Below are 16831 nucleotides of genomic sequence, written 5' to 3'. Positions count from 1 at the left end.
ACAAACAAAGTGGTTGAGGTCATCGCTGCTTCAGGCAGGAGACACTGCAAAACAGACTTCAAGAGATGCACCACAAAATCCTTTCGCTTATGTTCTAAAAATGTCACAGCATCCATTGACCAGAATCATGATTCACTTGTATCATTTACTACCAATTTGGAAGTTAATTTTCTCGACTGATCTAAGACTACATTTCCCTGATCTCTAAGCAATGATTATCCCTTAAGCAAAGGTGGCTCTTAATTGTGCTTTAGGCTTCTAATCCATTAGAAGTTCCTCTAATTAAACCTATCACTACTGCACTTCTGGCTTGAATAATGCAATCCTTAATATCAGCATATGCTTTTTTGTTTTATTAGGCATTATTTTGTCCTCATGCAAGTACTCCAGGGTCCTCATGTCTATTACCTACCTAAAATACTTTTATAACCTTTACATAATGACTCCCTACTTGATTTCACACAGCACTAGAGTTGGGAAGTGAATTAACATCAAAAGACTATAAACCAAGTCTGAAATGTGCTCATATAGGCAGATTCAACAAGGACTTGAGCATATACATGTTCCACTGACTTCAGTGGCAGCTAGGAAATGCTTAATGTTGTGCATGTTCTTAAGTGCTCCACTGAACTAAGGACATACAGTCTAACTGTGTCACCTTTAATCTCAGATTACTGTGCTCTAAGGTAGAGATGCCTTGTTTGGGGCCAAAGTGGCAAATCTGAGTAAAAAAGTGGCAGAATCCTGTGTGGAGTGTTTATTTTTACATGGCAAGAATCACTGACAGCAATTATATCAACTCTATATTCCTATTCTCAGTAACCACAAGTTTACAAAAAGTGGGACTGTGCCGGTGGAGACACCCATGCAGGTAGATACTACTGATATAGGAATATGATAACCTATATATATTTATTTTTCCCTAAATTGTTAACAACCTTTAAGAGCTCTATGAGTGAAGCTACTCACCGTAAGAATCGTACGTCTCCTCACTAAGTCCGTGCCCATAGTCATAGTAGTCAGCTCCGCTGCAAGGAAAGAGAGACACAAACAATGCAGTTAAAAATGGATTGAGGCAGCTTCTCTTAAATCACTAGTCAGAGAGAAAAGCCTGAAGAAGGACAGCACATCTCCAGCAGAGAAACAGCACCCCTATGTAGCCCACAGGCTACTTGGTTAGCCCCTATCTGTTCACTGAACAAGAGTGGCCGAATAAAACATTAGAAGCCACTGCTTCACTGAGGACTGCTTTACTGAGGTCTCAAGCTACAAGTGTGGACACTTGAAGCAAGCCTTCAACACTGGATAGGTCTTGAAACAAAGAACAATCTCCTCAAAAGCAATTCACAATACCATTTTTTTCCTGCACTTCCTCTGCCATTATTTCATAGAAGTGGTTGAATAAATACTCTCTCAAATATCATAACATTATGGTGAATTGTCTGAAATTGCTGTACAGAGATTTCCAAGTAATCCTCACAGCTGCTCCACTTCTTTCCTGGTGAGAAGCAAACCACTAGCCCAGTGTAGAGCTGGGGAGGTCAAGAGGCTAAACGATTTTGCAGGGTCACAGAACAATTAAGTGTCAGCCCGGGTACTGAACCCAGCTCCTGTGGTTTGCAAGTGAACAGTTAAATCCATTATCCCATAGACCCACAAGACAAATCAACTGGCCTTTGCATCTTTGTTTCTTATTTCAGAAGTGGACCTACTAAAAATATTTTGCCCTTTGGCTGGCACACTGGGAACAAAATCAAGATCACCTACTGTTAATAGTAATCTTTCCAGCCTAAACTAAAATAAACCCCCACAAATCTATACATGGGGTCCAAAAAAGGACAAAATTTATGCTCCCCAGTGGGCTATAGGTTTCCTTTGGAAAGATAAAGCTCCTTCCAAGTCTCTGAGCTATTCAAATGCCACGTGAGCTGGCATGCAGAGATAACATATTTGGAAGTGAAACAGGGATGGGCAGCGCTAGAAGTGGAAGTTCCCTAAAGTACAAGCTAAAGAGCTGTAGAAGACTGCTCTAGCCAAGGGCTGCAGGAGACTTCAACCTGGGTGGATGGAATAATAGGAGGAAATGCGTAACACTGAACAGGAGGTAGATTTGCACATGGATTTGAAGCAGTTTTTTTTGAGAGCTAATACGATTAAGACTTTGGTCACTGTTTCATGGCACGTATCTACAATTTAAAGAAATAAAAGAATTCATGGAAAAATGCAGTATGAATATTATTTTAAAGGGACAGTATCCACCAATACTGCTGTGGTTTATATATAGGAAGTGTAGCTGTATATCACCTTTTTCATGAGCGATTAGAAAAATGCCAACAAATTCCAGCTGCATAAGTTTGCAGGATATTAAGCAACAAGAGTTATCTTTTAAATATCTAATGGGAAGTCATGACAAGTTAGTAAGTCAAAACAGATCTCAAAAAAGGAATGCATGACCAAATGGAAAGTCAACTACAAGCTGCTACACCAAGACCTTGCCGTCCTTGGACAAAAGTGTCATCTCAACTTGTGTCAGCTAGTGTGGTAACTAACCAGATAAAACCCTAGTGAAGATAAGCTCATACCTTTAAAATAAGTTAGCAGGTGCAGGTAACTCCAGAGCTTTATGTTCTTCTTTCATGCAATATGTGTATTGCAATGGCATCCAACTCCAAGACAAAAACTACAGGGCTGAGTGAGCATCTGAGTCTTCAGTTACTCACGTAATAACAGTTGTCAAATTCTGGCAAAAGATCTAAACCAAGTGTGAAAAGAAAAAAAAAAAAAAAAACCTCTGGCAGAGGTGCAGCCATAAATGCAGACAAATGAGTGTTTTCTTGCTAGACTAAAGCTTAGCAGATGAGAAAAAAAACTAATGTCTGTACTGTGAAAAGCTGAGGAACCAGATTAGATCTACAATTCACCTACAATTTGTTAGCCTGAGTGATGCAGACCAGCATAACAAAGATCAAAAGTTGAAACATAAAAAGTAGTATAATTTTGTTCTGCAACAGTTCAGTGATAAAACAATCTTAGTTTTGACAACCAAGAACTTTAAACTGACGTTTGCTATCATTTCCTACAGTATCCGATTATTTACTGTAAGAGTGTCATCAAGTTGAGTGGCCTACAGCAGCTGAGCCCCATGCCTATACCTGTCAATCCTGTCAGAATTACTTCTGCAGTGTTTCATTTCACAGACCTAAGTGTCTATTAAACAAAGAATGACTCACATTTTGTGGCATGTAAACTGCAAAACCAATACATACTGTAAGGAAGAAAAATCACTTATTTACATTGAAAGTATAACCAAATCTATCTGTATTAGCTGACAGACTCTTCAACATGAATAATCTTGTGAAAAATATAAATTATAATGTAAAGTACTTCAAGCTGCTCAGTGATGTACAATGCTGTTTCCCTTTCTTGCACCCCTCCAATCTTGCACTCAAAACATAAAACAACCCCCCCCCCAAAAAAACAACCCCCTCCCCCCAAAGCCTTGCAATGTAGGCTTCTGTCAAAACTTGGCTGTATTTTAAACAAACATGACAATTTACAGAATACAGCAACTGAAAAAGCGTGTGACCCAGCAAACAGATCGTGCACAGGGAAGGGCTATAGGTTTCCTTTGGAAAGATAAAGCTCCTTCCAAGTCTCTGAGCTATTCAAATGCCACGTGAGCTGGCATGCAGAGATAACATATTTGGAAGTGAAACAGGGATGGGCAGCGCTAGAAGTGGAAGTTCCCTAAAGTACAAGCTAAAGAGCTGTAGAAGACTGCTCTAGCCAAGGGCTGCAGGAGACTTCAACCTGGGTGGATGGAATAATAGGAGGAAATGCGTAACACTGAACAGGAGGTAGATTTGCACATGGATTTGAAGCAGTTTTTTTTGAGAGCTAATACGATTAAGACTTTGGTCACTGTTTCATGGCACGTATCTACAATTTAAAGAAATAAAAGAATTCATGGAAAAATGCAGTATGAATATTATTTTAAAGGGACAGTATCCACCAATACTGCTGTGGTTTATATATAGGAAGTGTAGCTGTATATCACCTTTTTCATGAGCGATTAGAAAAATGCCAACAAATTCCAGCTGCATAAGTTTGCAGGATATTAAGCAACAAGAGTTATCTTTTAAATATCTAATGGGAAGTCATGACAAGTTAGTAAGTCAAAACAGATCTCAAAAAAGGAATGCATGACCAAATGGAAAGTCAACTACAAGCTGCTACACCAAGACCTTGCCGTCCTTGGACAAAAGTGTCATCTCAACTTGTGTCAGCTAGTGTGGTAACTAACCAGATAAAACCCTAGTGAAGATAAGCTCATACCTTTAAAATAAGTTAGCAGGTGCAGGTAACTCCAGAGCTTTATGTTCTTCTTTCATGCAATATGTGTATTGCAATGGCATCCAACTCCAAGACAAAAACTACAGGGCTGAGTGAGCATCTGAGTCTTCAGTTACTCACGTAATAACAGTTGTCAAATTCTGGCAAAAGATCTAAACCAAGTGTGAAAAGAAAAAAAAAAAAAAAAACCTCTGGCAGAGGTGCAGCCATAAATGCAGACAAATGAGTGTTTTCTTGCTAGACTAAAGCTTAGCAGATGAGAAAAAAAACTAATGTCTGTACTGTGAAAAGCTGAGGAACCAGATTAGATCTACAATTCACCTACAATTTGTTAGCCTGAGTGATGCAGACCAGCATAACAAAGATCAAAAGTTGAAACATAAAAAGTAGTATAATTTTGTTCTGCAACAGTTCAGTGATAAAACAATCTTAGTTTTGACAACCAAGAACTTTAAACTGACGTTTGCTATCATTTCCTACAGTATCCGATTATTTACTGTAAGAGTGTCATCAAGTTGAGTGGCCTACAGCAGCTGAGCCCCATGCCTATACCTGTCAATCCTGTCAGAATTACTTCTGCAGTGTTTCATTTCACAGACCTAAGTGTCTATTAAACAAAGAATGACTCACATTTTGTGGCATGTAAACTGCAAAACCAATACATACTGTAAGGAAGAAAAATCACTTATTTACATTGAAAGTATAACCAAATCTATCTGTATTAGCTGACAGACTCTTCAACATGAATAATCTTGTGAAAAATATAAATTATAATGTAAAGTACTTCAAGCTGCTCAGTGATGTACAATGCTGTTTCCCTTTCTTGCACCCCTCCAATCTTGCACTCAAAACATAAAACAACCCCCCCCCCAAAAAAACAACCCCCTCCCCCCAAAGCCTTGCAATGTAGGCTTCTGTCAAAACTTGGCTGTATTTTAAACAAACATGACAATTTACAGAAGACAGCAACTGAAAAAGCGTGTGACCCAGCAAACAGATCGTGCACAGGGAAGGAAGCCTGGGAAAGGGGAAAACAAGAAACATTTCTCAGACTCTTTTCACACCTATCAGTACATAATGAAAACAGTGCTCAGCTCCTAAAACTAAGAACCAACTTTATCTTAAAAAGTTCCATGTTTCTCCGCTCCAGAACCTTCTGTCTTTATGATGTGGAGCAAAAGATGATATAAGCTAGGGTTGTGCGAAGCTTTGGTCACCGATTCGATTCGGAGGAGGTTTGGCCCGATTCGGCTACCGAATCTGATTTCTAATTGAATCAGGAGACCCATTAATCTCTCCGAATTGAATCGGAAGCCTCCAATCCGATTCGGAGAGATTTGACGATTCGACCACAGACACAGCTTTATGTTTTTTCTATGTACCTCGAGGTACCCAGCGCCACTCGTGAATGCTGCTATGGTGGGGCAGATGAAGCATCCCATGGGGGTGTGTGGGGGGGCTCCCCCACATGCCCAGCGGTGGTGGATCCGGAAGTGGACCAGAAATACTTCCAGTTCACTTCCAGGTCCTCTGCGGAACGCACGGAGGACTCCTGTGCCCCGGCGACTGGTGTCTTCTGGGTATGGGGGCGCACCCAGGATCCCCGCTGCAGCCGATTGCTGAGTTGAGGGGGTGCAGTCCACCGCCAAGCGTGCGGGGATCTACCTGCGCTCCTGTGGGATGTTCCATCCACCCCACCATCTCAGCTTTCACAAGCTGTGCCTGGTACCTTGAGGTACGTAGACCCCCCCCCCCGTGAGCTCCATGCCCCCCCCCCCCCCCCCAAGCTGTGTCTATGGTTGAATCACTGATTCTCCAAATCAGAATCAAATCTTCGGATTCAGATTTGGCCGAACCAAAAATCAGGACAGTGATCCGAATCAACAAATCGAATAGCTGTCCCCCGAACCAGGCCAAATCTGAATCGAATGCTGCCCGCTTCGCATACCCCTAATATAAGCCACTTACAGAACTGTGCTGTCCTAGGTGCTGAAATTATTTCCTTTTGAGATTAGCACTCACATAACTGAAATGCATTTTGAGTGAGTCAAGACTAGCAGAAGTCTTGCTCCCCCCTTTCAAATGACAGTTTTCAGTTAAATAATATAAATATTTAAGATCATTTCCATTGTGAGGATTATGACTAAAATTACAGGTGCCAAATTTCCCGATGCAGAAGTCCCACTGTATACCTTATGTTAATAAAGAGATCTTTTGCCTTCAAAGCTCTCAACCTGTCAAACCATCCAATTCTTAAACACTGAATGGACATTGAAAAAAGAAAAACAGGAAGCGAATGAAAGAAGTTTAAACTATCTCTGTGTGGTAAACAAACCTGACATGCATGATCTCTTGCGTACAGGTTACAGAACAACAGGATTCAAGGATGCTTGTCAGAGATTGTCTAACACTCCTTTCCTATTAAATTATCAGCTTTCAATGGAAAAACCTTCTTCATTCACCCACATTTCTCTCTCATCTTAGTCCCTCAACAAAGCAGCAAATACCACCACAAAATTAACTCTCCTGCTCCCATTCCCTCTTTATACACACACACATACAGGAATACTTCAATACTCTGGGGGGAGGAGGGGTTGCGAATTTTTCCCCTTCCTGATTTTGTGCATTAATATGCTCATTCAGATGTCTGAAGATAACTCCTCCCTGGAACCAGATGAAAGACGGGATGCTGACACTTTTTATAATGATGTCTATTCCATATAGAAATACATCGTTCAACAAGGTCAAAAGTAGCTTTGTGGCTTTCAAAACATTTTCTCCAAAAACATGAAGCTGGCTGTTCCTGACTTGGGAATGTTAACCATAATTCTCTGCAGATGCTTCTGTGCTTAGATATTTCTCTTTTTTTTATTTAATGTAACCACTTTTGTATTGCTATACCACCGCTGCAGTATCATTGGTATGTTTAATGTGGCACAATGCAGTACCATGCAAATTATATTCAGAGCTAGCTCTGAAGCAGTTAATTGGAATAATAAAAGAGTGTAACCAGATTAACATGGTATTCTTTAGACTAGTTCGCCCTGCTGAGAAAGCAGGTTATATTAGCCTAAGCACAACACCGTATTAATAGAGTGGCACTGTTGCTGCTGGCTGAGCTAGCTCAGATCCCTGTGCATGGCACTCATTGTGCTGGGCAGACGTACTCTTACAGAAAAGGGAAAGGAACCTGAAAGAATGTAACAGAATGATTTCCTTTTCTGTGCCAACATTAAAAACTTGGTACCACCCAAAGCATTTATTTACATATGGTATGGAAGGATTAGCATCTGACAAAGAGGCTTTAGTAGCGTGCTCCTAATTGCTCATGGCTGGACATTAATCCTATACTGCCTTGAGAAAGCATGAAGAGATGCCTTAGTAAGTAATTTCTGTCTTGCCAAGAGGGAAGTATCATCTGCTTCTTTTGCCCAAGAAACAGGCACTGATCTAGTACAGCACGCTTTGAGTGATTCTCATGCAACTTTACCACTATTGAAGTAAGTCTCTTGGATGAGCTGTTTTATCTAGTCAGTTAGCATGGATCTAGAAACTGCCTATCCTTTTTTTGGGAACCCTGTGCAGTACAAAAATATCTTCCTCTAATTTAGAAGTGTTCATAAGAAATCTCCAGAGCTCTGGTAGAAGGGACCTGATGTTCTCCAGCTCTTTTGCTGAGCAGATGGCTTCTAAAAATAAAATCTTGAAAAATCACTCCGTTGCCATGATCTATCATAAGGATTCAACTAGCAGCTAACTAAGGCCTTTCAGTACCAAATTTAAGTCCTAAGAAGGAACACCAGCTTTGTTGTTAATCTGAAACTACTGCTTTGCTGTCTCTGGAGACGTATAGAAGTTCCCTATCACCAGCCATTCAGAGGGCTCATTCCAAAATTTACTCTACCTCAGAAGGTTATTCACTACCTGGGCATTCATAAGTTCAGTAGCTCAAAAACCAGGACAGACAATAAACAGTTTTAGTACGTCTGCATAAGGTGCATGGGTACAACTTTTAAGAATGTATTAGAATTAATGAACTGGAAGTAAGGATCCATTAGGACTGGTGATGAAGACAAACCAGTTTAAGACATGACTGTTGAAAGAAGAGAAAGTAGTCTCGGGCCACAGACAGAAATTACATTTTTTTTTTTTTTTTTACATAATTGGCCCCGTAAAAGCACTCTACAGCCATGCTGACACGCTGTACATAGCTGCCGAGCACTTTTGAAGTGAATGACTGGGCAAAAATTAACCTTCCTCAAATGAGGTATCAGATGAAGGCGCTCTACTTTACAGTGCCTTGGGAAACTCGTGTTCTCTAGGGTTAGAGATCAGGGGATGTGTTGTGTGATCAGGGGAGTGGGGGTACAGGACTGGGCAGAGGGGCAGCTCCTCACCTAAAGGCAGGCTCGATTCCCACTGCCTTACCTGCTTGGGTCAGAGGAGTGCTCTAACCTCTTGGTGCTTTATGTAAAGTGCCATGAGTTAGAGCAGCAGTCTGCATGTCTGTCAGGGCCCTTAGTGATTGGTTGTAATCTGAGAAACCCAGCCCATTTACACTGGTAAGGCTGGCCCCTATGGTTCTAAGGGAAGAGTGGACAAGAGGGCAGGAAGTTACTTGTACATGGGGCCAATTGCAGATGGAGTCCCTGAGGTCTGCTTTTTGCCTAGCCAAGTCTGCTCCCCTCTACCCCTGCGCACATATCTTAGTGCCAACAAGTTGCTTGCTTGCAGGAAACCAGTTCGTAGGCTTGTGCTGGTCCAAGGCACACTGGAAGGAGTGCAGCTAATCCACTGGTTCTTGCTTTTGCCATTTACAGCCATGTCCATATGAGCACGGAAGTTTGTTTCCCTGGGGACAAGAAGCAGCGGCACACCTTGTGGTGCTGGTACTCGTTCCTGGGGAATATCAGTGCCATGAGCCCTCTGGTGCATGGCAGGTTACCCTGGGTTGGGTAGGGGAGGCTGGGGCCAGCAACTGTGCCACAGCAGACCTGCAGTTGAGAGCCTGGCCAGCAGCTGGAGCATGGCTCCAGCAGGCCAGGCTCCAGTTTTGGGCACCGCACATTGCTGTCATGGGCACCGCCCCGCTTTAAGGCAAGGGTTTGTTTGTTTTTTTAACCCTGGGATCTCTCGTGGTCAACCACACTCCCCCACTGCAAGGTAGCAGTGCGGGGATCACCAGCATGTGTCGTGTGTGGCACCACAATCACACATCCGCACTCATCTGGACATGGTCTACTCTGCAACAGCAATAGTTGGGCTCTTTTTAAAAACATTTTGAGGCGCATCCTTGTTCGGGAAAGGTCAGTATAGCTTGGAAAAGGAAAAGCAATGGTGGAGGAAGTTTCTTCTTTTTGGCAATTTACAAAAGCAGAGTTACCAGTCCTGCTTGTAATAACCCCTGCTACTCTAACATGTTGGTTCTCCAGGGCAAGAGTAGAAAATCCAGGATTTTTAAACACACTACATTTTATGGAGTTTCCAGAGGATGTCATTAACATTTCAGAACTTCTGTCCATCTGAATACATAGGCAGTTAGATCTTGAAGTAGTATAATCCTTACTGGAGATGCTACGGAGTAGAGATTAATATTTGCTGTCTTCCTGATTCTCTATCTAGAACGAATATCTTAGCTACAGAACTACTGGCTGATTCTAATACCTACAAACCCTGCACACTGAAACCTAAAAAAGGCTTCATTTTTTCCCTAAAATGCATCCCAGGATGCTGACTCCTTACCACCATCACATACAAACATACTTTTTAAATTTTATTTATTTCATCTTATTTTTTCATTAACAGAACAGCACACTTTTGTTCTCAGTGTTAAAACAGGGCTGAGAGACATTCCCAAGCCTTACTCACTACAGATCCTAAAGAGACTGTAACTATGCAAATAATATAGCAAGTATCTTGAGCTGCAGTGCTTCCAGTCTCTAGACAAGACATACAAAGATAAGGATCAGAAATAAATTTGCCTCGCCACAGTTCCCATAATACAGTTCTGCCAGGAGAAAAAGTATCTCCAAAAATGGCCTCTCACCTCTAGCTTCTCATTTTTGTCATGACCTTCACACTTGCCCTTGATTTTATTGAGCTTCCATTTAATTAGTGTGATTTAGTATTACATGAGCTACTGCAGCAAGTGGAAGTTACAAATTCACGAGAATGTTCTTTTTCTTTCATCTTTTTATTCTTTCAATTATTCTTCAAGAAAGAACATACTTAACCCATTCTCTATTTGCACTACTAGTTTTACACTAGATTGCCTATTTCAAATTGCTGGATTCAAATGCTTTCTTTCAGGACAACAGAAAAACACCCGTGATAGTGCTAGTGCCTGAAAGAAAGAATAAGTAAACGTTGAGATCCTTTTAAACTTGCAATCACATGAACTATACTGAATTAACAAAACATATCTTCTTCTCATCTTATAGCTATGGCTAAATGGAAAGATGTCTATAACTGTACAGATTTTAACTTAAAATATAGTATTTTAAATTGGCTGATATCTAATCTTGAAGTCTCTCAGGAAAAGCTCAATTTTATTAGCCAGATTTTGTATTAGTTATGCAGACCAAATATTTAAGATAGCCCTAATGTAGTGAAGATTGAGAACTTTCATTGGTGCATTTTGAATTTTATTCTTCAATAAGACCGATCTTGTAATATTTTGCTTAGTGCTATGATTCATTATGTCGGACAGAAAGTTCACTTCCAAACTCTGTCACTGCTTTATTTACCTAGTGACTCTGTTTGACCCCCTTCCATACCCATGCCTTGATCTTCCTCTCTATAAAATAGTTATAACATCAATCTCTTTTAGAAAGCTCTTTCAGACTCATTATCAAAAACTAAAATAAAATCAGTAGCAATTGTTCTCCTCACATTTTTCCTTTCTGAAGCTACACTAGAACATAACCAAATTACAAGTTTATTTCTTTATTCCTAACACTGGATCAGACTCTTAACTAGAATGGGCTTAGAAATACTGTTAAAACAAGTTTCCAAACGGTGACATCCAAGTCATGCAATATTATAATTCCATTTCTGGTCTTCAAAGAGACCTGCATTTTGTTGTTGCATATCAGATGCAAAGTGTCTACGACTCTTGTAAGAAGGCTACACACTCCCTTAGGCTTACAGTTCTGCCATCTGGATCTTCTAGTTATTGCTATCTGGGAATGTATTCGTTCACCCTTATTTATCTGCCTCGTTTCCATTAATATCCCATCAGGTATCCCTCAAAATGTACAAGGTCAATGGTAAGTAGTAGATGAGCCGCTACACTGAAATACTACAAGGCTATTCTCAAAGTAATCAATTCAACGAGGAACAATACATCTGTACACAGAACCCTGGGGAGCACTTAACAGCATCCATTTCCCAAGCAGAAGCTTCTTCCCCAAATTACTTTTAATTTAACAAACCTAAAAAAAGAGCAATGACAAAGGAACCACATGCCAGACACAGCAGGACTAGGTCTAGCCACAGACAAGATCCTCGTGATTTCTATAACTGATTTTCAAACACCAGCTTCCTTGACTGTAAGCACCTAGTTAAACTGAGCAGGCTGCCACAGGAACTGAAAGGATGGTAAAAAAGGGAGAAACAAGAGGAAGATTAAGGGAAGTGAAAGGAGAGTGGCCATTATGACCAACAACCACCTAACCCTTGCTTAGTTCCAAATGGGAACGAGAAGTTAAAACGAGAAGTTTCACTTAGTGTCATCTTTCCCTCTAAAGCTTGTCAAATACCCCAGCTACACAAAATGCTGAGAACAGCAGCTGAAAGGACATAAGAAGTGCCACCCTGGGTCAGACCAGTGGTTCATCTAGCCCAGTATCCTGTCTCCAACAGTGGCAGAAGTGGATGTTATACAGGGAGAGCACCGGAGCACCAAGTTGGATACTGCTAGAGCAGGGGTAGGCAGGCATAGGTGCCAGAGCATGGCACGCAAAGGCATTTTGCTTGGCATGTGCATCTCAGGGCAGATGGCAGGGAGGGGGCAAGGGCTGCACTGCCACAAGGATCAGAGGGCTTCCCTGCCACCTGCTGCCAGCATACCAACATCTTACAGGTCGAGGCTGCGGGTGTTTTTGGCACTTAGCCCCAAAATGTTGCTGATCCCTGCTCTAGTGATCTACCCCCTACTCTATCAACTGCCCCCTCCCCGGCATCCATCATTTATTGGTTTAGAGATGCCAGACGAAACATCTCCAACCGTTCTGTTCAAGTGCCATTAATAGGTCTATCATCTGTGATTTTATCCAGTCCCTTTTCAAACCTGGCTATTGCATCTGCCTCCACAACCTCCTGTGGCAATGAATTCCACAAGTTAACTACAGTGTGTAAAAAAAGGACTTCCTTGTTCATTTTATACCTGTTGCTTGCTACTTTCAGTGGGTGCCCCCTAGTTCTAGTATTCTGAGACTTGGTCCATACCCCTTCATGATTTTTATAAGTTTCTTTCATATTCCTCCCCTCCCCACAGCCTTCAACTTTCCAAATTGAACAGTCCTAGCCTTTTAAGTCTTTCCTGGTATGGCAACTGCTCCAGGCCCCTGATCATTTTAGTTGCTCTTCTCTGTCCCTTTTCTAATTCTCCTACATCTTGGAGAGGTGGGGACCAGAACCACATACAGTATTCAAAATGAGGGGGCACCATGGATTTGTATAATGGCATAATGATGTTCTTGTTTAATATTCCTTTCTTCAATGCTGCCCAAGATTTTAACTGGCTTTTTGGTCGCTGCCATACATTGACCTGATGTTTTTAAAGAATCATCTACAATGACTCCAAGGTCTCTTTCCTGAATTGTAACGGCTAGTTCAGAACTCAGCATTGTGTACATATAGCGGAGGTTATTTGTCCCCAGGTGCATTACCTTGCACTTGTTGACACTCAACTTATCTGCCATTTTTTTGCCTGCTCAGCTTGGTGAGATCTTTCTGCAGCTGCTGGGCAATTGGCACTATAAGAGTCTCAAGTTGCAGAGGAAGGCACAGAATATCCAATTCACCTTGCTCAGTCTTATAGGCAGGCTTCCCTCATGCTTCATGCATTGTAGATCAGGGAGCACAATGCAAAGCAGCAGATATATCTGGGAGCCCAAGTCTCAGAGTAGAGTGCAAAGCAGTAAGTCAGGCCAGGGAAGGGGATCAGAGTGGCACTCGGGGAGGGTGCGGGCTAACTTGTGGTATGCCTGCCAAGGTTTCCCCACACTGCCATAGGTCATAGGGTTTTCTGTGCACTACGAAAAGAGGTGGATTTTCTACTTTAAAAGGAGAGAAATGCAGGAAACTGCAGGTTTACCCTTTCAGGCTGGCAGAGTTCCAACCTACAAGGGGTTAATTGAGGCTGTGGGGAGTAGGGGAGGGCAATTGGAAACGGGAAGCGTCATGTGCATGAGCAAGCAGTGGTGGAAAGCAGCTCCCTCCAGGTAAGTCTATGCGGGCAGGGGGCGAGGAAGACAGGCAATGCAATTGGGGGGGGTGGGGGCAAGGGAGCAAAAGGTGACAGGCAAAGGTAGGGGGCTGGGAAGGCCAAGGCAATGCAGGGGGCATGTATCCCCAAGGTTTCTGCACACACAGCAAGGTGCACGGCTGCAGCAGGCCTGGATCAGCTCTGGGCAGGAGCCACCTCTGCAGGTGGGACTCAGCGTGGGAAGGAGCACCATGCCGCCATGGCCACCAAAGTGAAGTGCAGTAGCAGCAGCAGCAGCCTAGAGTTGTGCGCCTCACTGCCTCCAGGCAGGCAAGATCACCTGTGTCCCATCCTGCCCCCCCCCCCCATGTATATGTATTGCCTGTGCCCACACCCATCCCATTCTGGAAGCACTGGAGCAAGCACCACCAGGTAAAGGCAGGGCATCAGCATATCAGGGCTGCTCAGCACCACAAAGCAGTGGGGGCGACTGCTGCAGCTGGATCCACATGCTCGTAAGCAAAGGGGGCAATGGGAGCTTTGATTTTCCATGATAAACACACAAAATCAACTAGTTACCTCGAGTGCTTGTGCATGAAAGCACAGAGCCTAGGAAACAAGCAGGAAGAATTGGAAGCCCTTGTAGTGTCACGGAGCCGTGACATGATCGGAATAACAAGACTTGGTGGGAGCTCACATGACTGAAGCACTGTTATGGACGGGTACAAACTGTTTAGGAAGGACTGACAGGGGAGAAGTGGGGGAGCTGCACTTTATGTAAAAGCCATTTGATTGCTCAGAGCTCCAGTATGAACCTGGAGACAGGCCTGTTGACAGTCACTCGGTTAAGGTTAGAGGGGAGCGCAACAAGGGTGATGTTAGGTGTGGGTCTGCTATAGACCACCAGACCAGGAGGAAGTGGTAGACAAGGCTTTCTTCAGGAAATTTCTGCTAGGTGTTTGATCACAGGCCCTGGTACTCATCACCCTGACATCTGCTAGGAGGGCAATACAGCAGTGCACAGGCAATCCAGGAAGTTTCTGGAGAGTGCTGGAGACAACTTCCTGGTGCAAGTGTTGGAGTGGCCAACTAGGGGCCATGCTCTTCTTGACCTGCTGCTGCCAAATGGCAAAAAATTGGTGAGGGATGTGGTAGTGAATGGCAACTTGGGCAGCAGTGACAACAAGATGACTGAGTTCAGGATCCCGAGGAAAGGAAGGATGGAGAGCAGCAGAGTAAGGACCCTGGACTTCACAAAAGCAGTCTCTGATACACTCAGGAATCCCTGGGAGGCCAGTCTGAGGGGGAGAGGAGTCCAGGAGAGCCAGCTGTACTTTAAGGAAGCCTTACTGAGAGTGCAGGAACAAACCATCCCAATGCACAGGAAGACCAGCAAATATGGCAAAAGACCAGCTTAGTTTACTGAGGAGTTCCCTGCTAAGCCAAGTCACAAAAGCAACTTAAGTGGAAACTCATTGCTCGGGCACGCAGGCATGAAGCCAGGAAGGCCAAAGTGTAATTGGAGTTGCAGCTAGCAACAGATGTGAAGGCTAACAAGAAGGGTTTCTACAAGTACAAGTGCCAGTAGCAACAGGAGGATCAAGGAAAGTGTGGGTCCCTTACTGAATGGGGGAAGCAACCTTGTGACAGGATGCAGAAGAGAAAAGGCTGAAGTGCTCCATGCCTTTTTCACCTCAGTCCTCACAGGCAAAGCCAGCGCCCAGACTGCTGTACTGCACCAGCCAGCACAGTTTGGAGAGGAGGTGAGGAGGCCTCAGTGGTTAAGGAACAGGTTAGGGACTACTTTGAAAAACTGGATGTGTACAAGTCCATGGGGCTGGATGGGACACACCCAACGGTGCTGAGGGAGTTGGCTGATGTGATTGCAGAGCCACTGACCATCTCTGAAAATTCACGGTGATCAAGGAGAGGTCCCAGATGATTGGAAAAGGGAAAATATAATGCCCGTAATTAGGAAAGGGAAGAGGAGGACCCAGGGAATAATAGACTAGTCAGCCTCACCTCAGTCCCTGGAAAAATCATGGAGCAGATCCTCAAGGAATCCATTTCTAAGCACTTGGAGGAGAAAAAGGTGATTACGACCAGTCAGCATGGATTCATCAGGGGCAAGTCATGCCTAACCAGCTTCATTGCCTTCTACAACAAGGTGACTGGCTCTGCAGATGTGGGGAGACTGGTGGATGTGGTGTACCTTGATTTTAGCAAGGCTTCTGATATGGTCTCCCACAACATTCTCCCAGGCAAGCTAAGGAAGTACAGGCTGGCTGAATGGACTGTAAGGTGGATAGAAAACTGGCTGGAGCATCAGGCTCAGAAAGTAGTAATCCATGGCTCGATGTTTATAGTTGGCAGCCAGTATCAAGTGGAGTGCCCCAGGGGGTCAGTCCTGGGCCTGGTTTTGTGCAATGTCTTCATCAATGACCTGGAAAATACACAGAGTGCACCCTCAACAAGTCTGCAGATGACACCAAGCTGGGGGGAGTAGTAGATACACTGGAGGGTAGGGCCAGGATTCAGAGTGACCTAGACAAGTTGGAAGACTGGGGCAAAAGGAATCTCATGAGGTTCAACAAGGACAAGTGCAAAGTCCTGCATTTAGGACGGCGCAATCCCATGCACCGGGACAGGCTGAGGGTGACTGGCTGGGCAGCAGCTCTGCAGAAAAGGACCTGGGGGTGACAGTGGACAATAAACTGAATATGAGCCAGAAGTGTGCCCTTGTTGCCAAGAAGGCTGATGGCATCCCGGGCTGCATTGGTAGGTGTGTTAGCAGTAGGTCAATGGAAGTGATTATTCCCCTCTATTCTGCACTGGCGAGGCCACATAGTTTCATAGTTGGTAGGGTCAGAAGGGACCTGAGCAGATCAAGTCCGACCCCCTGCCATGGCAGGAAAAAGTACTGGGGTCAAATGACCCCAGCAAGGTGTTCGTCTAACCTCCTCTTAAAGACCCCAGGGTAGGAGCCAGCACCACTTCACTTGGAAGTTGGTTCCAGATCCTAGCCACCCTGACAGTGAAGTAGCGCCT

The 16831-nt window shown here is 43.6% G+C and overlaps 1 protein-coding gene across 3 annotated transcripts in view; it reads right to left on the bottom strand.

Moving 5' to 3' along the window:
* KHDRBS3 (KH RNA binding domain containing, signal transduction associated 3) overlaps positions 1 to 16831 on the bottom strand; it is a 103143-nt gene that overhangs the window by 7459 nt on the left and 78853 nt on the right. For all 3 annotated transcript variants that reach the window (XR_001359180.2, XM_014527248.2, XM_014527249.2), the window contains one exon: positions 970 to 1028. Coding sequence is in view for 2 of the 3 variants with exons in the window: in XM_014527248.2 (XP_014382734.1) it covers positions 970 to 1028 (59 nt within the window). In the remaining variant the exon portion in view is untranslated. The remainder of the gene's footprint in view (positions 1 to 969; positions 1029 to 16831) is intronic.

This window comes from Alligator sinensis, unplaced genomic scaffold (assembly GCF_000455745.1).
Source record: "Alligator sinensis unplaced genomic scaffold, ASM45574v1 scaffold1593_1, whole genome shotgun sequence".
NCBI lineage: Eukaryota > Metazoa > Chordata > Crocodylia > Alligatoridae > Alligator > Alligator sinensis.
This window is presented reverse-complemented; position numbering and strand designations above follow the sequence as displayed.